Here is a 24,075-nt window from a genome sequence, read left to right as displayed (position 1 = left end):
TGCTAAAATATTATAAACATAACTTGTTACATTTGAGTGTGGGGGCAGCATACGAGTGGAGGCATCGTTTCCATATGTACCCCCGACACAAACGGGCCACGGCTTCACTTCTTGGCCCTCTGTAGACTTCTCTCACCATTATATAGTTTATGAAGGCTAACGTTTTCACATTAAGTTGGTAACCACTGGCGATTGATTGATATAACCCTACTTTACAGTAGTGCAATCCTGTAGGCCTAGGTGCGCGCCCCGATAATCGGTGATCATGATTTTGTCGATTTTGCCCGTATATTTTGACGTCGATAAGAGATTATCACGGCGCGCATCCTACCTTCCTAGTCCGACTGGTGAGTGTAAATGCGATGCCTGGTGCCGCTGTCTTCACCACTAGTAAGTACAGTGACCTTACTCTACAGTGGCGCCAACCGGTGAGCGCTAAAACGATAGCCTTCATTTCAATATATGTAACTCAAAGGTGACTGACTGACTGATCGACATAGTGTCAACATCAACGCACAGTCCAAACCACTGGACAGATCGGGCTGCAATTTGGCATGCAGATAGATGTTATGACGTAGGCATCCGCTAAGAAAAGATTTTACGAAACTCCACCCCTAAGGGGTCATCCATAAAGTACGTCACACGTAAAAGGGGGGGGGGGGGGGGTGTCGACAAAGTGTGACATGGTGTGACAAGGGGTGGGAGGGGTCTTAAGTTTCGTGACATCACATTTCAATTGTTTCAAATATTTAAAATAATGTTGATTTCATAAAAAAAGTAGTGACGTACTTTATGGATGGCCCTTAAGGGGGTAAAACGGGTTCCACGCGTACGAAGTCGCGGGCTGCCGCTAGTTGTAACTTGTAAATAAGTAAAAGCCAGCAGGACTGACCCGAGCGGCGCGCGCGGCGGCAGCGGCGGCGGCGGGCGGCGCGGGCGGCGCATGGTTGCGTACACGCATTCCACCACGGATTCATACGTCGGCTCCTCCGCCACCTGTATACATTCATTAATAACTTTAACTCACATTTTAAATTCATACAAGTGTCCATACAAAGGTGTTAGTAACATCAGTAGCCTAATTCACGTAACCTCAACGACAACACTGAGTTGCGATCCTATCGAGTAATCATTCTATCAAAAATGACCCTTGTGAATTTAGGATTTAGAACTGTTTTTCACTGACTGTCAAAATACGTGAATTAGGCCAGAGGCCTGTTCATCTCCCCGAGTGGACATCGAAAACTAAACGCGCCGCTTACCCGCCGGCGAGTTAAAAAAAAAACCTAAACCACCTTCCAGAGCAGTCGGGTAAAAAATACCTTTTTTTCGGTTAAGAAAATTTACTACTAGGAAATCAGTAACTTCCCCAGTAAATAGTGATAAACAAAGACTTACCACAGCTGCAATAGTTGCGGCGCTGAGCATGCGGCGAGGCGCGTCCACCACGTCGCGACCCATCGCGCAATACACGTCCGAAGCTTCAGGCGAGCTGGTCACTTCATTAGCCTCAGTGGTCACTTCGGTAGGCTCTCTGGTCACTTCTGTGGACTCTCTGGTCATTTCTGTGGACTCGCCGGTCTCAGTGGGAAGATCGGGGATCTCCTCGTAGATGCCCGACGCTATCGATACCAGCGAGCGGCGGTCGCACATGCTGGGATTAAATATTGGTGGGTGTGAATATTGGGTGAAGATATTTAACAATTTTATGAGACGACTATAGTCTGGTCGGTGAGCACGTAGAATTATGTTGCTATCGCGCTCGCACACTCACTGCGGGTGCCAGTCGCACAGTCGCGACAGCAATATAATTACGCGCGAGCGATAAGGATGGGTAGCTAGGGGTCATTGGACAAAATTCTACGTGCTCAATGACCGGGCTTTAGTCAATAGGTAAATAAAAATTTTAATCCACTTTTGCTGTCACTCAACATTTTACGGCGCAAAAAATGTACGTTAACTTTGCGTACAATAATTATTTGTTATTTTCAGAATTATACAATGGACTAGGCAGCTATAAACAAGCCCAACTTTCCCATTGGGCACATCGGGCACGTGCCCAGGGCCTTTCTCCAGATGATAAGGGCCCCTTGATCCTTCAAGTGCCCAGGGCCCCTAGTAGGTTGAAGACGGCCCTGATAAACAGACACATTTTTCGGTATTTTTTTATTACCACTGATTTCCACCAAGATAATCAAAGTTAGATACAGCTGCACCGGTATCACCCACAGTCAACATCGCACCTCAAACCACACTTTTTGATTAAAATGAGGTGCAGTGATCTGCATGAGGCTCTTTGAAAATCATACCAGAGTAAAATGGTGCAGTCCTATTGTCCCCCCTGCTTGGCCCCCCTGGGGGAGCCAACAGGATTTCGAAATCCTGTTGGCTGCCCAAGCCCAAGCCCAGGCCAAGCAGGACAACAGGACTGCACCAAATGAGGGTGTAGGTCATCTTCATAGAAACGCCCGAGCGCGGTTTGTATGTGAGCGCGCCAATACGTATGCGGCGCGCACGCACACACTGACAAAATGGCAATGCCAGATTTTGTATGGAAAGTGGCGTCTTTTTTTTTTCGCGCGGCCATCTACCAAGCTTTGTTTTTTGATTACACAATAGTGTAATAAACCAAACTTACTATGGCATGTATACCTCTAAACTCAGTCTGAACTGAGTTACGAGCATTAGAAGTTTGATGATTTTCATACTAAATATTGCGCTATTTTTTTATTGCGTTGATTCTGCTCCATACTGATGTCTGGAGCCTTTAATGGATGGTATTTTTTGTTTACACACACAATCTCACTATTTTGTTGCAATTTCTTACAAAACTTTGCGCGCAAAAAGCAAATCTAGTATGAAAATCATCAAACTTCTAATGCTCGTAACTCAGTTCAGACTGAGTTTAGAGGTATACATGTAATAGTAAGTTTGGTTTATTACACTATTTTGTAATCAAAAAACAAAGTTTGGTCGATGGCCGCGCGAAAAAAAAAGACGCCACCTTCCATACAAAATCTGGCATTGCCATTTAGCGGGGATTAGCGGTGAGGTGACCCCAAGGCTCACCTGTCGTCGCGTGTAGGCGCAAGATGTGGAGCGCCGGCGCAGCGCGCCAGCTGACCGCGCGGGATTCGCGCCGCCTCCTGCCACGCGAAAACGAACTTTAAAACTTAGTTGTTAAAGCATTAAATTAACCCATAAACAAAATCATGGTCCCACCTTTGACATTATAAGATCGATGTCATCCAAGGAAACTTCAGATGGACCGCTGTACCAGCTACTCCGGCGAATTTCACCTGAAAATAATCCATGTCTTCATCCAAAAACTTCAGTCTCTGCCTATGTCGGCGTGTAAAAAAAACATAATTCTAAATTATTTATCATTGGGACTCTGGATGACTGATGGCTCCACGAACAAGACGTTCGACATAGAAATAAATGGCGGCCCACGTTCGGGTAAGCCGAACAAGGAATGAATGGGACTAATCACGTCTCCAAACCCAAGCAATGAAGTTTGAGTAATCCTTGGTATAGTTGGGTCTAAGGGTCTTTTATGGGACAGGAGGCAAACGGGCAAACGTAACACGTAATGGTGATTACCGCCGTCCATAGACACCCAAAGGCCGGCAGCCTTTAAGATTTATCTCATCAAACCCCAAGCGGTCGCGTAACAATTGTTATTTGTTGTGTCTCGATTCGCGGGTCTTGAAGTTAAGTACGATACCGATACGACCTGCAAGCTTTCAAGAAGAGAGCGTATCTTCCCGTCAAAGGCCGGCAACGCACCTATAACGCCCTTGGGACTGCACGTGTCTATGGGCGATGGTAATCACTTACCATCAGGTAATCCGTCTGCTCGTATGCCTTCGTTCGTTCGTTCGTTTCAGCCGAAAGACGTCCATTGCTGGACAAAGGCCTCCCCCAAGGATTTCCACAAAGGCCGGTCCTGGGCGCTCGCATCCAGGCACCTCCCGCGACCTTCACCAGAATGTCGGTCCACCTAGTGGGAGGCCTGCCCACGCTACGTCTTCCGGCTCGTGGTCGCCACTCAAGAACTTTCGTTTGCCTTCTGTCACATAAAAAACTAATAAGTATACCTGTGTCAGAGTCGCTGCTCATCGAAGACCGCAGATCACCCTCGCTGCGGCTGAGCTTGGCGGCTTTCGCCCGGTGTTCCCGCAGCGCCCGCGTTAACGCTGAAGCCAGCTCCGTCGCCAGAGGGCTCGCGAACTTAAGCTGGCCGCCGCCGCTTTGGTATTCACTGGAAGCGAGCGGTTGTTCGGCATTATGACTTGAATTTGAATGAGAGAGTATATAGTTCGTTTCATCAACGAAAACGCCCGGGGTACGGGGAGCATGATCCGACCAATCCAAAGCAGGGTACTCATCTAGCCGAGTAGCATGTAATGTATCAGATACTGTATCAAGTGAGTACATAGGCATGAGCCCGCTGCGAGCTGCTCGCGCGTGGTTCGCAGGGAGATCGTAGCGACCCGCCGAGTGGCGGTATCACTGCGAGCACAAAGGCGGCTCGCAGTAGGATCCAGGAGCTCGCAGCCAGATACGCGATGACCGTGGACGAGCCGTACTCACTTGATGGTTGGTTACGTTACATGTTACGTTACGTGCTACATGGCATGTGAGTACCCTGCCCGAGCGTCATCATTGTAGTTTGCGCGCGCACTCACGGACAACTATCCAATTGCAATGCTGCCAATGCCAACAATGACGCTCGGATTGGTCGGATCAAACTCCCCGCACCCCCCGCTCGTCTTCGTGGATGAAACGAACTATACCTACGTAGATTTACTAAATGCGTTGTGTTGAGTTTGTGTATAACGCTAGATCGAGCGGTGCTTATTATAACAGGTAGTGCCTGCCTAATGAGGATCATTTCGATTTTTAGCTGTGAATGCAGATTTATAGGGCTAAGAAATCCTTAATACACAGTCCAAAAATTTTTGTTCTGCGACAAAAATTGACGAAGTTATGGCCAAATTACTAAAAAAGTTCACTGACCGCCCGTCGCGGGGACGATGACGTCATTATATCCGATCCGAACGCTGCCGGCGTACTGCTTGGATAGAAAATATTTTTTTCTAGCCAAACTATCAGTTTTAGAGAAAAACTTGTAATGACATTTATTCATCAGAATAAAGTAAGCTATCGATAGGTAATTTTTAAAAATAGAAATTGTGAAAAATATCGCAAAAAATCCATACGCTCATACGATTCAATGGAACGCAGAGACGCGATTGGGGTCTCCGCGGTGGTATATTTGGCGATTTATTCAAATAAAGTGTTCATAAGTGTTGTTAGAGTCATGTCTTCTTCCAAGTAAAATATAAAAATGTATAGGTATTAATTTATTTCCGTCTAACAATAAGGTATAGCTGAGGCAGATACACTCTGCCTAGGCTACAAGACATTGCTATGAAGATCATTTCGATGTACACGCAATACCTACCTGTTATTTAGTTTTTCTGAGTTAAACCTACGTACCTACCTATCTATTCGCCGTTCCCATGGGCGGGCCAGCTGCTGCAGGAAAGGACAGCTGCACCTTCCTGGAAATCTATTTAATCTTAGCCTAGAAGCTGGGTATGACTCCCCCGCCCCCCTCCTTTCCCCAGGTCATAAGCTGGGCATGACTTCCCCCTCGGCCAGAAGTTGGGTATGATTTACCCCCCCCCCCCCAGGCCTGAAACTGGGTATGACTTGACCCCCCCCCTCCCACAGACCAGAAGCTGGGTAAGGCTATCCCCTTCCCCCAGTCCATAAGCATAAGCTAGGTATGACTCCCCCTCGGCCAGAAGCTGGGTATGACTTAACCCCCCCAGCCAGAAACTGGGTATGACTTGCCTCTCCCCCCCTCCCACCAAGGCCAGAAGCTGGGTAAGGCTTGCCCCTCCCCCCAGTCTATAAGCTAGGTATGACTTATCCCCCCCTTAGGCCAGAAACTGGGTATTAGCATCATATTATGTATTATTATGTTCAATACAAACAATCATTACACTTACCCCAACCGCGTCTCCGCATTCCATCGAATCCTATGAAAATGTGGTTTTTGGACATAACGATACTTATTTTTCACAATTTTTATTTTTAAAAATTACTGGTCGATGGGTTACTTTATTTTGATGAATAAATGTTATTAAAAGTTTTTTTCTAAAACTGATAGTTTAGCTGGAAAAAAATATTTTCCATCCCAATAGTACGCCGGCTGCGCTCGATTCGGATATAGTGACGTCACACGGCCCTGCGTACGTTGACTTTTAGCGGCAAAAATGGCCTATGTTTATTACTTAATATCTTCGTAAGTAATGGTCCGATTTGGATAATTCAAAAAGATATATCTTTCTTATGTCTTAAAGATTGACGTAGATACTAGTTTTATTGTATTTTCTACAACAGTACTGATCCTCATTGGAAAATGATATTTCATTGATAAACTAGAATTAAATTTGAAATTTGAAAATAGGTAGGCTTACGTAAGATGCACGGATGAGAGCTCGGCGAATGTCTGCGAACGAACGCGATCAATGTTTGTTCACGAACAACGAATCCGATTTTTAACTCACTTCAATAACTTCAAATGCGCCTGGGCTTTTTGGCTGTCTCGCATACTCCGCGCACGCCTCGTAACAATAAATATGAATATAACTTATAAATTCAATGCATGCAGAAGAATATAAACCCACAGACTTCCACAGTTATGTAGAAGAAAAAATCGTTCAACCAATAAGATATTGCCTTTGAGCATAAAACAACATTAAGTTTTGTTGATGACTTAGATCCACACCAACACAGGCATAATTTTTAATATTGAAATAAAATCTGACACCAATATAAAACAAGACAAAGTAAAATGCAATATGTACCAGTAAGTAACTGTGTCTGCAAGCTCACTGAACCAACAAAAGTATTTTTAGCATGCATGAACAGAATGCTAAGAAAAAACGAGTGATTCACATACATGCGCCAATTCCGTGATTTGTGGACAAGTGGAAAACAGGAAGCGTGCTGTGATTACGCTTTAATATTAGTAGAAAACGAAATTTTATACATGATTAAACCTGAGACCCTGGTTAGGAATATATCTTTTGTTTCAGTATTAGAATCAACTAATTAGAATCACCACAACCAAGTTTTTAAATTAATATAACTGTACACTATAATATTCGAAAAGATAGTAGACCTTTACTGGTATAGTATTCTGTTGTCTTATTAGATATTTAATTATTTGAAGGTGAAGCAATGTTGCAATGCCGAAAACTCAGTGTCTAGCAGCAAAATGTGCTTAGTCAAAATGAACAAACCTATCCACCGTGACAATGCACGCTTGGCTCTTATCGGCAGCCTCAGTGACCAGCTGCGCATCACTTATGTGTTTCCACTCTATAACCGAGCCAAGCTTCTGGGTGCAGGATACTAGGAGGCCGCTAGACGACAGTCTCAGCAGGCTGTCAGCGGTCATCCCACACTTGCGAGACAACTCGGTCGTGACAACGGTCACCGAGTAGGAGTCTTTGAGCAATGTCTCAGTGCCTGCAATATGGGGCGATGATAAAGCATGATTAGAATGCACTTTTGTATGTGAGTGATATTGTCAGTGCAATACAAAAGAACATTCAATGGTACGTTGAAATTAGACTGCAGTAATGAATGTTAAAACAATATAATTAGTATGGAAATGTGAACAATTAATGATGTAACAACAGATGACCTAACTGTTCATGATGATTGCAGTTTTTGGTAAAAAAACCATATGAGCAGGAACTGGTATTTCAACTTATGAAACGACAGGGAAAACTAGCTGGATTTAAGTGAGGTAATTATATCTATGCAATATTAAACCCTTGAAATTTTACTATGTTGCTACTTGATCGCATCATTTAGTAAAAAGGTTTTCTGTCAGCATAATAATACAGTTTAAAATAACAAGTCACTGCATTCTAGTGACTTCAAAGAAAAAACTTATTTTGGTTGGTCTAGTTTTATTTACTTTGAATTTGGTCCTAATAGGATTGATTATTCTAAATGGAATATTTAACATAAATTAACATTGCATATTAATGCAAAGTAATTAAAAATATTTTTTAGGTGCATTAACCTGCACAAAGGCTACAATCAGCATGAACACAATAGTGACGTCTTGGATGCCATGCAGTGAGCCATGGATGATTACACATTTAAATGTATGTGCATTTGCATTCAATGGGTTGACGTCAAGTCCTACTGAACATTTAGGCCATGGACAAATAAATAGAGCATGGAATGTTAGACACCTATAGGAACATTAAACACATAAAAATATTTAGAATGTCAATAAATTATTTACGGTGACTTCAATATGATATGACAAACTAGGAACTCTTAAGTTCAAATCCACAATACCAACATTAAGGATTACTGCGACAAGCGTACCACACACTTTCGAGTATTTTGAAGATAGTATTTTCAATCATAATAATTTATTTCATACATCTGCAAACTAATTTAATTTGAATTTTCACGAACATTACAGCAATGGAATAAATTAGACTTTTGATGAGAACTTAAATGAAAGGTAGACAAATGAAACAAATTGAAGGTAGACTCACCGCGTAGCTTGCTGCTGTTCAACAAATCCTTGATCTTCTCCATCCACGCCTGGGCATCAGCGAGCGTTGGCGCCGCCAGCAGGATGCGAGGCTTGCGTGGCTCGCCTTCCGCGAACACTGCGAAGGCGTGCGGCCGCGAGCGGGACTTCGCGCGCCGCACCACGCAGCCCGGAGGCAGCTCCACCGAACCCGCAGCCGCGCCCGCTTCGCTGCAGTACACCGCCAGCGACCCGCCCCCCGAACAACTCGGACTCGGCCTCAGAATGCACCATTGTCTCTTCCACGACTGCCGAAGCACAATAAACAAACCGTTTCACCGTGTTATGATCACAAACAATGCTCCAAACCAAAACGAAACTCACCTTGAAAGGATTCAAACCCAGGTTTGATTTGAAAGGATATTTCACTTCCAGGTATCCAGACATTCTCTGTCTTGTTTCTTATCACGATTTATACAAATAAATAACATGAAATCAAATTAATCGCTACACCACGACCACATGTCGCTGAAACAATTTGTTTACAAAAAAAAACATAGACAAATAACAATTTGACTGACAGACGTTGGGTAAATTTGAAAATCGATATTTGACAAACTAAAAACCGGTTTTTCCTTATTGTCTATGTCTGTCTAAAAACAATTCCGGAATGTGATATCTATACTAGCTCCGTAGAGTAGAATAGATTTAAAATGATAAAAAAGTAGTTAGTTTTTGAAAGATTGCTTGCTTTGCAATTCAAATCAGTATGTTCCTCATTATAGAATTAAAGTGCACTCTTTATTCTTAAATTAAGTAACAATGAAAAAACTCGAATGAGTATCGTTTAGCTAAGTATTAGGTATTTATCAATAAACCCCACCTAGTATTCTCAAACACAATTCTGTGGACAGCACTATTGCAGCTGGTTTTTGTCAATGTCATTGTCAAATAATTGTCACGAACACGAACATTTAGAAATTTTCTCAAAATACTGATTATTTTATTAATCCTAAAGTATTAAGAAGTTGGTTTCAATTAGCAGTATTAAAATAGTAATATTATGAAGCCTATCGCTCTCTGTGTGTTAGCCATAACACTAGCAGGCTACGTTAACTGCGTCACAAACTCTGTTGAGGAAGACACTGGAAATGGTCGATATGTCATTGAAGGAAGAGTATTTCCACCTGATGATCAAGACTCAAGCAATTGGCAGGTGGACACAAGGGTGCACGTAAACGGTGGGGAGTACATTGCTTTCATCAGGGATGATGGCACGTTCGTCATTCACAATGTACCATCAGGCTCCTATGTGGTTGAAATAGTCCATCCAGATTACATGTATGAGCCTGTCCGAGTAGAAATCAACTCCAAGGGCAAATACAGGGCTAGGAAAGTCAACTTCATACAAACATCTCAGGTGATTCAAGTACCATACCCTCTGCGGATGAAGCCATTGTCTCGTTTCCGATACTTCCAAATGAGGGAACAATGGCGACTGACAGATTTCTTATTCAACCCCATGGTGATCATGATGGTGCTGCCTCTGCTGCTGATTATGATCTTGCCCAAGATGATGAACGACCCAGAAACCAAAGAGGACTTGAAGCAGATAAGCAACTTGGCGAAAATGGGTGAAATGCCAGAGATGTCGGAGATGTTCACGTCACTGTTCAGTGGAGGATCCACAGCAAAAGCCTCCAATGCTAAGGCAAAGCAGGTTAAGAAGAGACAGTAATGTATTATGTTTTCTTAGTAATTTTAATCACACTTCTGTAGTAGGTATAGTGAATAAGTTATTGTGAAATAAATTATTTGATTTGAATTTATGTTTGTTTGTTAACCTATGAATAATATTTCTCAGGAATACCTACTGCAACTGAGTTGTAAGAAAGAATATGGGTATTTGCAATGAAACAATGAATACTTTTAAGTTTTTTATTTAGAAATAAATCTATGTAAATGTCAATAATGAGATTTCACCACACTTACATTAACTTGGTTTGTGTAACAACTTAAGAAAAAATATTACACTCAAATACATACAAAAGTAAAAAAGAAATCAGTCATGGGTAATTTTGGACGGAAACTACTTAAGTAACATGTTTTTTACACATCTATGACCTTAAAATACTATCTCTCCAAGTTTATAGACTTCTTTAATTCTATCATGATAAGTTATTGAATTTTGGACGGGCACATTTGTACATAATGGTACATTCAGTTGTAAGAAAGAATATGGGTATTTGCAATGAAACAATGAATACTTTTAAGTTTTTTATTTAGAAATAAATCTATGTAAATGTCAATAATGAGATTTCACCACACTTACATTAACTTGGTTTGTGTAACAACTTAAGAAAAAATATTACACTCAAATACATACAAAAGTAAAAAAGAAATCAGTCATGGGTAATTTTGGACGGAAACTACTTAAGTAACATGTTTTTTACACATCTATGACCTTAAAATACTATCTCTCCAAGTTTATAGACTTCTTTAATTCTATCATGATAAGTTATTGAATTTTGGACGGGCACATTTGTACATAATGGTACATTCAGCCATTTAATATAATGATAAAAATATATTGTCAAATATCATTCATCGTAGCACTGCATGCAAAAATGACAAAGTAATAAATATCAATTGATACAAAATAAAATACATTTCTTATACACTACTTAAATAAATCTTGTGAAATATGTTTTGATTCCACTATTTTAAATTTTAGAATATTATCATACTCAATTCCATTGTTATGCTAGTAAGGCATTTGATATTTTGTGATATTTAATTTTGGTATGATTTTTTGTCATTTTACTAAAAATATAATTCACATTTCATAATTAAGTTTCACTTACACTATCTTTACTCAATATCCAAAATATTTACATAAAAAATATTGACTACTTTCAACTGATTTATTGCATCATGGGTATATATGACTTCATATAATTTCTTTTGTCTGCATCAAATGCTTTTACATTAAATTATTAAAATTTAGATTTCAAATATTGATATGTAGCTGCCGATTATTATTATGTGGTTAAACAAGCTGAAATGTTCAGAGCACCGACTATGCAAAAGATGGAAGTTTTGTTTGTAAATGGTACATAATTTTAGGGTAAATTTCACAGAAGGATATATTAGAATACTTGATAGAAGTATCAGGAGTTTGTACAAAACAAAATGGAAAATAAATCTAGACTGAACACTACTTAACATCTAACACTACTACTAGTTTGGAATGGAATAAGGAATAATCACCTGATACAGCAGAAAAGGTAGATAACAGAGAAGAAAATGAGATTCTTTGATTGCAATGAGATTACTTCTGAGCTGCAACTGGTAACAAGCATTCACTACATACAGCAAGTATTGTTAATGTCCAGCACAACAAAAATATATCTACTATTACAACAATATTTAATGCTACACATGGAAGTTTTTAGCAATTTGATTCAATAAACTAAATCTTAAACGGTGGTTAATAACAGAAATATTATTACAATATACAAACATACTAAATATTAATACATTTAGGCCAGATGTGGCGTGAAATACTAAAATTAAAAATAATTTGGAAAGTTCCAATGAAACACAAATAATTTATCGCAGATAATTAGGTAAATAACAAATTGTCACACAGTTTTCACGATTAATCCTTAATTTCTAATAAGAATTTTATGCAGATTTTAGTATCACTGGTTACGAATACAATCGATAGTATTGTACGCGTTAATATTATCTAATTTCTTCAAGAATTTGTAAAAATATCAATTTTCCAATCTAGTTGCGCGTGACATACAGATTACGCGAAATATTTTGGGCTGCCATTTTTAAGATCGATCATCTCATATCAGCATACTCTTAAAACATGCGTAGAGCCCACTCGCCTTCGCGAAATGAAACTAGATATGATTACATATTATATTGTTTACCGCAAGGTTTAGTAAGGTGATGTCGAATAAGCGTGGTGTTTACTAAGCGTTCAGCCAAACCAACGCGATTAGTCGTCGTGCAGCGATGGCGATCAATGCATTTAAGTCTGATCGCCATCGCTGCACGCCGGCTGATCGCGTTGGTGTTTGGCTTAACCTTAAAACCACCGGCTATGGTGTGGCAATTATTAACGGCAGTTGTTATAATTGGTTAGACCTACCGCTTCTGACAACAATACCAGAGGTTGTACGCAGTAGTTTTGATGCTTTTTAAAGCAGTGACATTTAATAGGTCTACACAGGTTTTAGCTCGAGCCATCTATAAAATTACTTAGGTGTAAAACTGTCAACAGATAACCTGTATTCATACCAGTTATAACCGGACCAAGTGGAATATGGCCCGTTTAGCATTAAAAGTTTCGGTCGTATTACATTTGCAGGGCTACTCCATCGCTGTTTACGTAGTTTCGAGTCTATCTGTCACTGTCGCTCATGCTGGCATTTCATTACGTGCGAGGGAAGGCAGCATTCGAAACTGGATAACGTTTTTGGGAGTAACCCCGCTGTTGTCGAGTTCTGTTTGTGTGCTAGGGCGCGGCCAACGCTCTCGTTACGAGGCAGGCGACGACGGCGACAGATGCCAGCAGGACAGCGGACGAGGCGCGCGCCGCCGCGTTGTAGATGGCGCAGTAGGGGCACTGCGAAGAGCCACACACCTCGCAGATGTTAAGTAGGTACGTCGGCAGCGCGTCGAATATCGACTCGTTGTAGCGCTCTGCGGAAAAGGTACAGTTAGCATTGTGATGATTATGATCACTGATGATGAATCACCCCTATGACAATCACATAAGGCTTTATTTCACCGGGACACCATGGCGGCGCAACCAGTCGCCGGCTACCAACAAAACGTATACCGCTCTATAGAGAGTTACTCACCTGGTGTCCGTTTGGTTGCGCAAAGCTGTATACATTTTGTTGGTAGCGGCGACTGGTTGCGCCGCCATGGTAACAAAATCACCCCTATGACAACATAGGGGTGATTATGCAACAAAAATTTAGTTTGGCCGATATTCGTGTGCATATTTATATGTGAATGAAAGTGTGAGCGCTAATGATGATTCTGATTCTGAAAATGGCGCACATAATGATAGTAAATAAAATTCAGAAATACTTTTCTTCAGAGTTGATATGGTCAATAACTTTGGGCGCCTGTTTCAGATCAGTTTCAGGATAATTTATCCCATCAAAAACAATACTTGTCAAAAAAACCAAGTCTCGCAACTCAGTTGTTCTACGGTAAAAAGTTGTGAGATCCATGTAATACCAAGTCCAGGCCAGGAGAGTTGCGAGACTTGGTTTTTTTGACAAGTATTGTTTTTGATGGGATCTCATTTCTTTTTGTATTTTGTAGACAGCAGTTATGTATCTAGAAAACTGGACCTAAATTTAAAAATTTTACTCGACTTGGCGGGGACACTACCGTGCGCCTTTATATTTATATGGTATTACAAAGTTATTTAAGTAAGTTTAAGTAAGTAGTTAAAAATTTATAAAACTGGACCGAAATTGAAAAATTTTGCCTAGACTTAGCGGTTGCACTACCGTGCCCCCAAATATTTTAGTTTTTCCTTGATTCATACACCAAACACTACTTATATTCCAAATTTGAAGCTTCTAGGTCTGCTAGAAGTGCCTTAGAATTTTGATGATCGGTGAGTCAGTCAGTCAGTCAGTCAGTGAGTGACAAAATTAAGAAACTTTGACCCGTTATAATAATAAATTAATAATAATAAATTGTTTATTTCTCACCACATACAATACATATAAAACAATAAGAATATTATTAACAATTAAGAAATTGTGGCAGGTTAATACCTGAATTAGGAATATTCCTGTTGCTCAGGATATTAACCCTCCACCCCATACAAGAAGTACCTATTAAAGTTTATATACCTAATTTACTGAGCATGAAATAATCTTTACAATAAATTAAATTAAATAAAATTAAATTAAAATCTTCCAATCTTATACTTAATATAAGACATTAGATATTCACATTTAACACATTTACAAATAATTTTACACATTTACAAATAATGAGGGTACTTAGGTACTATGCAATTTTACTAATTAATTATTAATTTTACTCGCAGCATATCAAAATACTTTCTGTTTCGGTATAATTTAGTTCATTAAGTTTAGTTTTTAGGGTTGACTTCAAGCTTGTCCTACACATGTTTAGAATTTTATATAAATCATTAAAGTGTCTATATAGAAAAGGCCCAGAGAAAGACGTTTGTCTTCGACCAAAATTTGTTTTGCAAGTGGGTACTTGCGTACGCAGACGTCTCTTATTTTGCGGCAGTTTTGCAACATCTACCGTCTTATGGTATCGTAGAACCGAGTTGAGGTAGAACAACTGTCTTACAGTCAGTAGGCTCGCTTCCTTATAAAGATTTTCTGTTGGGTATCTCCTCGGTTTACGACGCATGACCTTAATTACAGCTCTCTGTGCACGCTCAAGTTCTATGAGGTAAGATTTAGCAGCACCACCCCAGACCGGTATGCAGTATGTTAGGAGAGATTGGCAGAGGGCAAAGTAAATTTTGGTTATGAGATCATCGTCAGCTGAATCTCTCAGATTTCTGAAAATGTGGAGCAATCTGCGAATTCTGGTACTAACCATTGAAATGTGTGGTCCCCAGTTTAAGTTCCTGTCAATGATAACTCCAAGATATCTATGGGTGTCTGTCTGGCTTAGGAAGGGGCAGCCACAAGAGGTCGTCGAATTGATGTCTAGGGTACAGTGTGAGGAGTGAGCTACAATAGAAAAAGAGTTTGGAGGTTTTGTGGCTTCGGAAATTCTAAAACAAATGTATTTGGTTTTTGGAACATTGATTGTCAGTAAGTTGTTATCTAGCCACGTCAAAACGCTTTTTAGACCACTTTCAGCCGATTTACGAACCAGAGACCAAGAGTCGCCACCAAAAACCAAAGCGGTGTCATCAGCAAAAGCAAGCGTGCGACCATTGTCAATTTTAAGTTTACATAGATTGTTTATATAAACTGAGAAGAGTGTAGGTCCAAGAGTGCTTCCCTGCGGCACGCCGTAGTTAATAGGCAAGCTAGAGCTGGAATTATCAGCGACCCTGACTGTCTGGGTTCTATTTTTCAGATAATTCCCAAACCAATCCAGCGCCACGCCACGAATCCCAAGGTCTTCCAGTTTGAGTAACAGTAGGGGGATAGACACGGTATCGAAGGCTTTTTTGAGGTCAAGGAAAATAGCAACACACTTAGTACCTGCATCAAGGCTTTTCGTAACCAACTCGGACAGTTTCACTACCGCATCTTCGGTATTTCTACCAGAACGGAATCCATATTGGTTGTCCGCTAGTTGTCCCGTACTTTCTAAAAAATGAGTAAGGCGAATGTTTACGACCTTCTCAAGAATTTTACTTAGTGTGCTAAGCAAAGATATTGGCCTATAGTTCGACACCGAATCCTCCCCACCACCTTTATAAATAGGGACTACGATAGCTCTCTTGAATATAGCTGGGAATATCCCAGAGGAAATGCTGAGATTGCACAGGTGGGCTATCATAGAACAGAGAATAGAATGTGAATTTTTTAGTATAACGGTGGGAATAGAATCCAAGCCTGGTGCGCAGTTAGTTTTAAGGTTGCAAATTATTTTGTCTATTTCAATAAAATCAGTTGGATACATAGACATTGAGTGAATATTCCTATCCCTCTGAGCATGCTTTATTAGCGAAGCCTCATTCGTCTTTAGTTTAGTCATGATATCGGTTGCGAGCTCTTCACCAATGGAAGTGAAGTAGGAGTTAACAAGATCGAGAGACTCACTTGGCGATGGCAACAAAGTAAGCAAAGCAGTATCTGGGGAAGGTTTTCTTCTGATGTTGCACAACTCCTTAACTACTGTCCAAGTTCCTTTATTGTTTTTGTGATTTAGATTGAACTTGTTCCTATAATAATTAGCTTTTAGGTCTTTTGCTAGTTTATTGCAAACATTACGATATTTTATAAAAGTATTTTTAAGGCTAATATTATCTGGATTTTTTCTCACCAATAAATGCATACGGTTTCTCCTTTGGAAACACTTAACGACCCCCATTGTAATCCATGGTTTCAGTGGTCTTTTTCTTTTGGTTATGTTAAACGTATTGGAATGACGGGCCACCAATTCCTGGAGAGAGTCTACTAATGTAACAGCAGCAAGATCAGGATCCGTAATAGCCAGAAAAGGATTCCAGTCAACTGTTTTTATTTCGTTAGCAAGCGATTCATAATTTATTCTTGTTCTGGAAGTTAGAGTGGGAACTTTAGAATTTTTAGTGGGTGGTGATAAGATGGATAGCAGCAAGGGGTAATGATCAGTTATATCTGACATTAACACATAGGATTGAAATGAGTCGTCCAATTTACACATGATATGGTCCAGACATGTACGTCCATGAGTTGGGATATCAATAGTATTTTGCAATCCATGTGACCCCACTACCTCAAGATAGTCTCTGACATAAGAATTAGAAGTATCAAGTGTATTAACATTAATATCGCCTGTGATGACAACGTTACGTGTTTTAATATTAGTTAGATGGAAATCTAAGGAATCAAGAAAGGCAGTTGGATTCCTGAAACAAAAGGGTCGATAAATACCCAAAACAGTCATGTCTAAAATTTGAGCAGCAAGACAATTAGCCTCGCTTAATTCGAGTTCATAGACAGTAGCTTTTATAGATTCATGAATATACATGATTACTCCATCGTTCTGATTAAAAGTTCTTTGGCTATAGTAAATGTTGAAACCATTAATTATTGGAGGAACTGAGTTTCCGTCACACCAACATTCAGAAAGTACTATTATTTGGATATTTATGTTTAGTGTAGCTATGTAAACAAGAAAGCTATCCAAATTTTTGTTTACACTCCTTATGTTAATGGAAATAATGTTAAGTTTGTTCGCATTTGTTGGTGTAGAATTGATATCTGATTCAAGGAATTTGGGGTCTTCGATAAGTTTACATAGATTGGAACAGGATTTGTCTATTTCGTCGAATAAGCTATGATTATCCATTATTATTGGTACTAATAACTTTTTGGTTTGATAAATGAGGATTGTAAAACAGAACATAATTGTACATTGAAGTCACCCGAATTACAATAATGATAGCTGCAAAGATAATAAAATTACAATTTGCAATATGATATGCAATAACAATAAGATACACGTGTAGGTTCATTTTATGTGAAATGACAACAAAATAAGATATGTTGACGACTTTGACAAATTTAGTGTTAAATTCGATCTTTGATTGGTGTGCTAAATTACCAGGTTGGCTAGATAGTCATTGTTTTTTTAAGGCCTGAATTTGATCCTCGGATTTAATTAGTATGTAAGGCTCACCTTGTTTTTTACGCAGGTAAACCAGTCCGTTCGAGGTCCAACAGTAGTCGTATCCCATACTTTTACGGAATTCACGTGCAAGAAAATATAAACGAGAAGCAAGCGGCGTTAGATGCTCCGATAGATATATCTCCGTCTTGGCACCTTCAAGTCCGATGTGTGAAGAATTAAGTTGTTCTGTTTTGTATCGGTTAGCCGTCAATTTGTAATTCTTCGCAGCCGTCAAAAAGTTTGACCGAAGAAGAGTTGAAGAAAATTCAGCAACTATGGCTGTAGTGGCTTGTTCGTGTTTTGCGGGTAAACGATATACGTCTCGTAGCTGGGTTGGTTCCATATTTACTCCAATAGTAGACGATAGCTTTTGGATCATATTGAAGAGCATTTCTTTACTCTCAGCTTGTTGTCTTGGTACGTTTCGTATCTGGATACTGGTTTTACGAGAAAGTCTTTCTAAGTTATCGCACTTGCCCTCAATATTCGATATCTGGGATGTAAGTTGTTTCCGTTCCTCTTCCAGGCGCCCAATTGTGACCTGAATATCATCCACCTTTGCTGTGACAAACTCAATCGATTTCTCAATGTCACAAGTTTTCGTATGGGTTGAATTGTTTTGGGCTTTTATATCAGCGATATGTTCCTCTAAGACATCCAAACGCGAGTTTTGTTGAGATTGCAGGACTCCTAGCATTTCTTGCAGCTCCTCTCGTATAATAGTGCGAATGTCTGGAGTCTGAGGGTCGGTGTCGAGGTCAGGGTCGGACAACTCGAGGTGCCCTTCTGAAAGCCGGCGACGCTTGGAATCACGTTGAGTTATGTGTGACGTTTCCACAGTAGGGGTGTACACCATCCTGTGAACGTCTGTCTCCGACACACTGTGCGATTTATCAAGAGGTGAGCGCTGAAGATTAGGCATTTTGTATCGATGACACTACTGCACCGTAGACTACACTGTGGCAACGAACCTGTGTACGAACGGCGAATGTTGCTCGACGCGATGACGTAAGCGCAGCGCACGGAGCTCGTAAAACTATTGCGGTCGCTGTTTGTGTCCCTTTCGCTCGTAAGTGTGGGGACAGCGCGGATCGGCACGTCCTATCGCTTCCGCGGTCCGGGGTGAAGAGGATATAATATAATTCTTAAACTACTGGTTCAAATTGAATGAAATTTGAAATATACCATGTCTTTACAATGCCTGCATGGATACTGAAAATTCAGTCTTCTAATTTTATCCACAACGAAGTTACAGGGGGTCGAAAATGGCCTGAATTGCTTCGAGAAAAGGATGGTACGGCCGTGCCGCTTTTTTGCTTGACTTGGTGGGGGCACTGCCGTGCCCCCAGATTACGAACTTAATTCAACATTGAAAAGTATGTGTGTATGAAAATAAGTAAATAATATTATAACAAGGAAACTCACCAGGCGCGTAATAGTCGTAGACACGCACAGGAAGATATCTGGACATGTTGGCGACCGGGTACCAGCGCTCGATGGTGTAATTCACGCACGTCGGCTCGTGGTCCAGCTGGCGATCGAAAAAACGTGTTAGAATACAACAAAAAGTTTGCAGGTTGTCATCTATTTCTATGTTTCGTAAATGTGTGTGTAAAAACTCAGACACGTCCTATAGGAATTGCTACCGCATACTCGGATTACAAGTCTGCCAGTCCGACATTTTCATCACGGCTATAGTCGACGTGACGTGTCGCTGCGATGTCAAAGTACTAAGCAGGGCAGCCCTAGGTCGCTGCTGCTGGGTCATGTGGCCTGTGGGGCTCCCGCGTCATCCGCCGTCTAGGCCTCGGGCGCGTGTACTCACGTAGTGGAAGTAGAAGGTGAGCTTGGAGGGCGTGTACTTGGCGCGCTGCAGCGTGCGCACGCGCCGCGACAGCACGTAGGCGTCCAGCCGCTGCTGCTGGATCATGTAGCCTGTGGGGATCCCCACGTCCAGGACCGCCAGGCCCGAGCGAGGAGACTCCGAGAGCAGGCTCCAGCTGGAAACGATAGAAAGGTTACGTGTGTGACAAAAATAGCATACGTTAGGGCCGACGCTCGCGCGAGCACAATACTCGTGTCTGTATTGAATATTAGCATGAGCAGCGCAGTGTGGCGCGGACGCGTAAGACGGGTTTCTACACGCACGACGGGAGGCGCACGGACCTCACCAGCTAGTTCGGACCGACCGGTGACCGCTATTCTAGCGGTGTAACTAACTAATAGGCACGCACACGCAGCAGATATCCGCCGCAAAGCGCAGGCCGTTCAGAGCGGGCAAACGCGCAAGTTTTAGGCTTTCAGCGTAGCGTAGAACCATTTCATACTTTTTTTATGAACTATCAATCGCATTTCTCCCATGTTGTTTATTATTGCAGTAGAATTTAAATAGATTCAGAACTATTCTGACTGTTACAACTCCTGTGCAGCTTGACATGACTTGACTAAAGAAGTTAGAAGGTTGCTTTATTCAGGAAAAGCATTTATAGTTGATTTCATCCAAAGAAAAGTGTCGTAAGACCTTCAAGGAAAACGTCAGCTCGGCTCTCTCGGCGCGCCCGTACGGTCACGTAGTACTTTTTTTTTTGACAGGAGGCAAACGAGCAGACGGATCACCTAATGGTAAGTGATACCGTCCGAATTCTTCGGAGCACTCCCCGTGATACATGCGATAGAAGATGCAAAGTGAGGATACATCTCTACTCTACGCAGCGCCAAGGGGTCAAGCCGATCCGAAATGTCCTGGCAGTCAACGATTCGAGCTGCTCTCCGTTCAATGCGGTCCAGAGGGAGAAGTTGGTACTGGGGCGCACCTGCCCAAAGATGAGAACAGTATTCCATATGAGGCCGAACCTGCGCCTTGTAAAGTTGCAGACGATGGGCTGGAGTGAAATACTGGTTGGTCGGTCTGGAAACGCGCCACGTCCACGTTGTACTGCACTAGTCTATGCGCGCCCGATCACGTGTCATGCACGTGGCAACTGCAGGAACGTACCTGGCGCAAGACTGCATCTCTATATGCGACTGATTCCGTCCGTAGTAGCGCAGCGGCTGGTGCGCGAGGTGGAAGGCCCGCACAGGCGGGTCGGTCTGGAAGCGTGCACGTCCATTGTACTGCACTAGTCTATGCTAACCCGATCACGTGTCATGCACACGACAACTGCAGAAACTTACCTGGCGCAAGACTGCATCTCTATATGCGACTGATTCCGTCCGTAGTATCGCAGCGGCTGGTGCGCGAGATGGAACGCGCGCACAGGCGGTCGGTCTGGAAGCGCGCCACGTCCACGTTGTACTGCACTAGTCTATGCTAACCCGATCACGTGTCATGCACGTGGCAACTGCAGAAACTTACCTGGCGCAAGACTGCATCTCTATATGCGACTGATTCCGGCCGTAGTATCGCAGCGGCTGGTGCGCGAGGTGGAAGGCCCGCACAGGCGGGTCGGTCTGGAAGCGCGCCACGTCCACGTTATACTGCACGCTCATTTGAAGGATGGCGTAGCCCGCGCCGCGCGCCGTCACTTTCACTGTACCCCAGGCTTCGGGAATCTGAATGAAGTAGGGATTGTGTTAAAAAAGCTGTAAGGGACACACATTAGCGTCTTTCAAGCGTCGTTGTCTCGCCAGCGCTTACGCCGCAACAGCATAGAGAAGTTGCGTAACTTGTCCGTAAAAAACGTTGCGCTGCGCGGACGCTAGTGTAGAGAGCCCTAGAATAAAGTTAGACTTGCTAACTGAGTCTCAATAACCTTACGGGAGTAAGGGAGTGAGGGGTTACTCTCTATCGGAATAAACAACTTTGTCTACGCAGAACCTACAGAAACATAAGACATGCTGTATTATTGATATCTCATATCTGTATTATTAACCTGTATCTTTTACAATAAAGAAAATACAAATATAAATTCGTCGGCCGTTTGGTGTAGTGGTTCGAAACGGACTACTATTCCGGAGGTTGCGGGTTCGATTCCCACACAGTACAAACATTTGTGTGCATGAACATATGATATTTGTTTGTATTGGTCTGGGTGTTTTCTATGTATAATATGTATGTATTTACAAAAAAAAATGTATTTAAGTATGTTTATATCCGTTGTCTAGTACCCATAGTACAAGCTTTGCTTAGTTTGGGACTAGAAGCGCAGTGTAAAATGTCCAAGGATATTTATAAAAAAAAAAAAAAAAAATACTTTATGCTATGAAATCTATCGACGATCTGGTGAAGGTCGCGGAAAGCACCTGGTTTCAGGCAAAGCAGGACCGGTCGTTTCGGAAATCCGTAAGAGGCTTTTTTCTACCTTTGTCTGCTTCATATGGATGAAACGATTCCAAGAAATGTATGGCGGATGTAATGGCGCATCCGCACATGCCGGGCGGCACGGCCAGCGGCCAACCCGGCGGTCGTGCATCTTTTACTGACAAGGCAAGTAAGAAAGCTGGCGGCATGTGTGGATGCACCATTAGAATAACGCTGACCGCAATCGTCGCCGCTGACAGATCAATTATGTATAGTTCCAAAATACTGAACTGTCCTATCAATGACATTGACAGCGGGGCGCCACCGTCAATACCGGATCGCTGGTTCCGATTTTTGCCATGTTAGAAACCATATAGTTGAACGATGGTAGCTCCCTCCTGTCATTGAGTTTGGTGGGACAGTTCAGCGTGGGTCATCTATATGTAATTAACGGCGACGCTTCATACATTTCGGCTGTCAGCGCCAACGGTCAACGTGCGTAAGCGCCATTTTAAAACCAGGCTAAAAAGACAATAGTGTACTCACATCGACGCTCTGCATGACGGCCAGGTTGTTGTTGTCGATGTGCAGCACCCGCGAGGAGCCGTTGAGCGCCACCGCGTCGATGGTCAGAGCTAATGCGCTGACGTCACGCAGCCGCTTGCGGTTCGTGTATTCGATCAGTGCTCGGAGAGCTATGTATGTGTCCTGCAATCAAACATAACTTAATCCTTCAAGCCCTGCGAATCGAGACACAATATAAAAAACGTTACCAATACGGAACTAAGTCTGCGGGTACGAAACTGGCGACGGCCGAGTGATGCATGGCGGGGCGACGCAAAGCTAAGTCTGAGCAAATATTTATTTTCTGCTACTTGGGGTTGATTACCAAAACAGCTTCTGTCTGCTTCTCTACTCTTCTATTTTGGATTTAAAGACATGTTACGGGATCGGTACTTCTCTTAACCTCAAAAATACTGTCGTCCCTTGGGACTGGGATTGCGACGTATTAAGGTAGTTGGAACATTGCACAGGAATTCTAGCCTGTTGTGATAAACGCAAGCCTTTGTCACACATTGCTATAGGCTGCCTGTCCACTATAGGGAGAAGATGAAGGGCAATCCTATTTTATTGACACAGCTTTTGCGATTGCGGTCAAATACCTGCCGTCTTGCATTTAAAAAACCCTTCTTTTTCTTCGCTCCAATGGACTAGACTGCACTGTGTACCTATCCTGAGTGGGAAGAATTCATAATAACACCGACCTGTGTAGAGGCCCAGCCGCCGTCGTGTAGCCGCTGCTTGTTGGAGTCGCACTTGTTATTATTTAACTACCCAATGGTTGGAGAACTACGCGTTAATTCAAGCCTGTTGCAGCAGGTAACGTCCTAGTCACTAACTTACACTACTTTAGCCTGCCTATCCGCTGTAGCAGGGAGCTTATCTCCCTGCAATTCTAATTTATTGACACAGATCCGCTGTTCTCTCATTTCTACTCCAGTGGCCAGGCTTCCTAAAGATCACACTGTGTGCTATCACTGACCCAATGGTTGGAAAACTGCGCGTTAATTCAAGCCTGTTGTGGTAGGTAACGTTATAGTCACTAACTACACTACGTTAGGCTGCATGCCCGCTTTATCGGGGAGATGTTGGGCAATCCTATTTATTGACACAACTCCCATCTTTCTTCTTCGCTCCAATGGACAAGAACACACTGTGGACCTATCCTGAGTGGGAAGAATTCATAATAACACCGACCTGTGTGGATGCCCAGCCGCCATGATGCAACCGCTGCGCATTGAGCCACATGACGATGGCTTCGTTGTTGTCCTGGTGGTCCATGCAGGCCAGAAGCGCGTACGCCGTGGCCGCGATGTTGTTGGAG

The 24,075-nt window shown here is 42.1% G+C and overlaps 3 protein-coding genes across 3 annotated transcripts in view; 1 reads left to right on the top strand and 2 right to left on the bottom strand.

The window, feature by feature from the left end:
• Positions 1 to 104: 104 nt before the first annotated feature.
• Positions 105 to 8,712, bottom strand: LOC135080279 (uncharacterized). Its single transcript, XM_063974965.1, has 8 exons — positions 8,607 to 8,712; positions 7,323 to 7,551; positions 4,101 to 4,264; positions 3,223 to 3,299; positions 3,070 to 3,146; positions 1,399 to 1,654; positions 893 to 996; positions 105 to 129 (listed from the first exon to the last, which is right to left on the bottom strand). The coding sequence occupies exons 1-8, from the start codon at positions 8,647 to 8,649 to the stop codon at positions 105 to 107; spliced, it is 975 nt and encodes a 324-aa protein (XP_063831035.1). The 5' UTR covers positions 8,650 to 8,712.
• An 806-nt stretch (positions 8,713 to 9,518) lies between these two features.
• On the top strand, positions 9,519 to 10,409 carry LOC135080117 (ER membrane protein complex subunit 7). The gene has a single exon (XM_063974802.1). The coding sequence runs from the start codon at positions 9,648 to 9,650 to the stop codon at positions 10,320 to 10,322; it is 675 nt and encodes a 224-aa protein (XP_063830872.1). The 5' UTR covers positions 9,519 to 9,647; the 3' UTR covers positions 10,323 to 10,409.
• Positions 10,410 to 10,848: 439 nt separating this feature from the next.
• The window catches only part of LOC135080277 (CD109 antigen), a 60,620-nt gene continuing 47,393 nt past the window's right edge, over positions 10,849 to 24,075 (bottom strand). The window contains exons 35-39 of the mRNA XM_063974964.1: positions 22,737 to 22,898; positions 21,306 to 21,502; positions 19,776 to 19,950; positions 19,376 to 19,481; positions 10,849 to 13,303 (exon numbers count right to left, since the gene is read on the bottom strand). Coding sequence (XP_063831034.1) covers positions 13,116 to 13,303; positions 19,376 to 19,481; positions 19,776 to 19,950; positions 21,306 to 21,502; positions 22,737 to 22,898 — 828 coding nt within the window. The 3' untranslated portion in view covers positions 10,849 to 13,115. The remainder of the gene's footprint in view (positions 13,304 to 19,375; positions 19,482 to 19,775; positions 19,951 to 21,305; positions 21,503 to 22,736; positions 22,899 to 24,075) is intronic.

The sequence above is a fragment of the Ostrinia nubilalis genome, chromosome 17 (genome assembly GCF_963855985.1).
Source record: "Ostrinia nubilalis chromosome 17, ilOstNubi1.1, whole genome shotgun sequence".
NCBI lineage: Eukaryota > Metazoa > Arthropoda > Insecta > Lepidoptera > Crambidae > Ostrinia > Ostrinia nubilalis.
The sequence above is the reverse complement of the archived record's forward strand: the minus strand, read 5'-3'. Positions and strand labels throughout refer to the sequence as shown.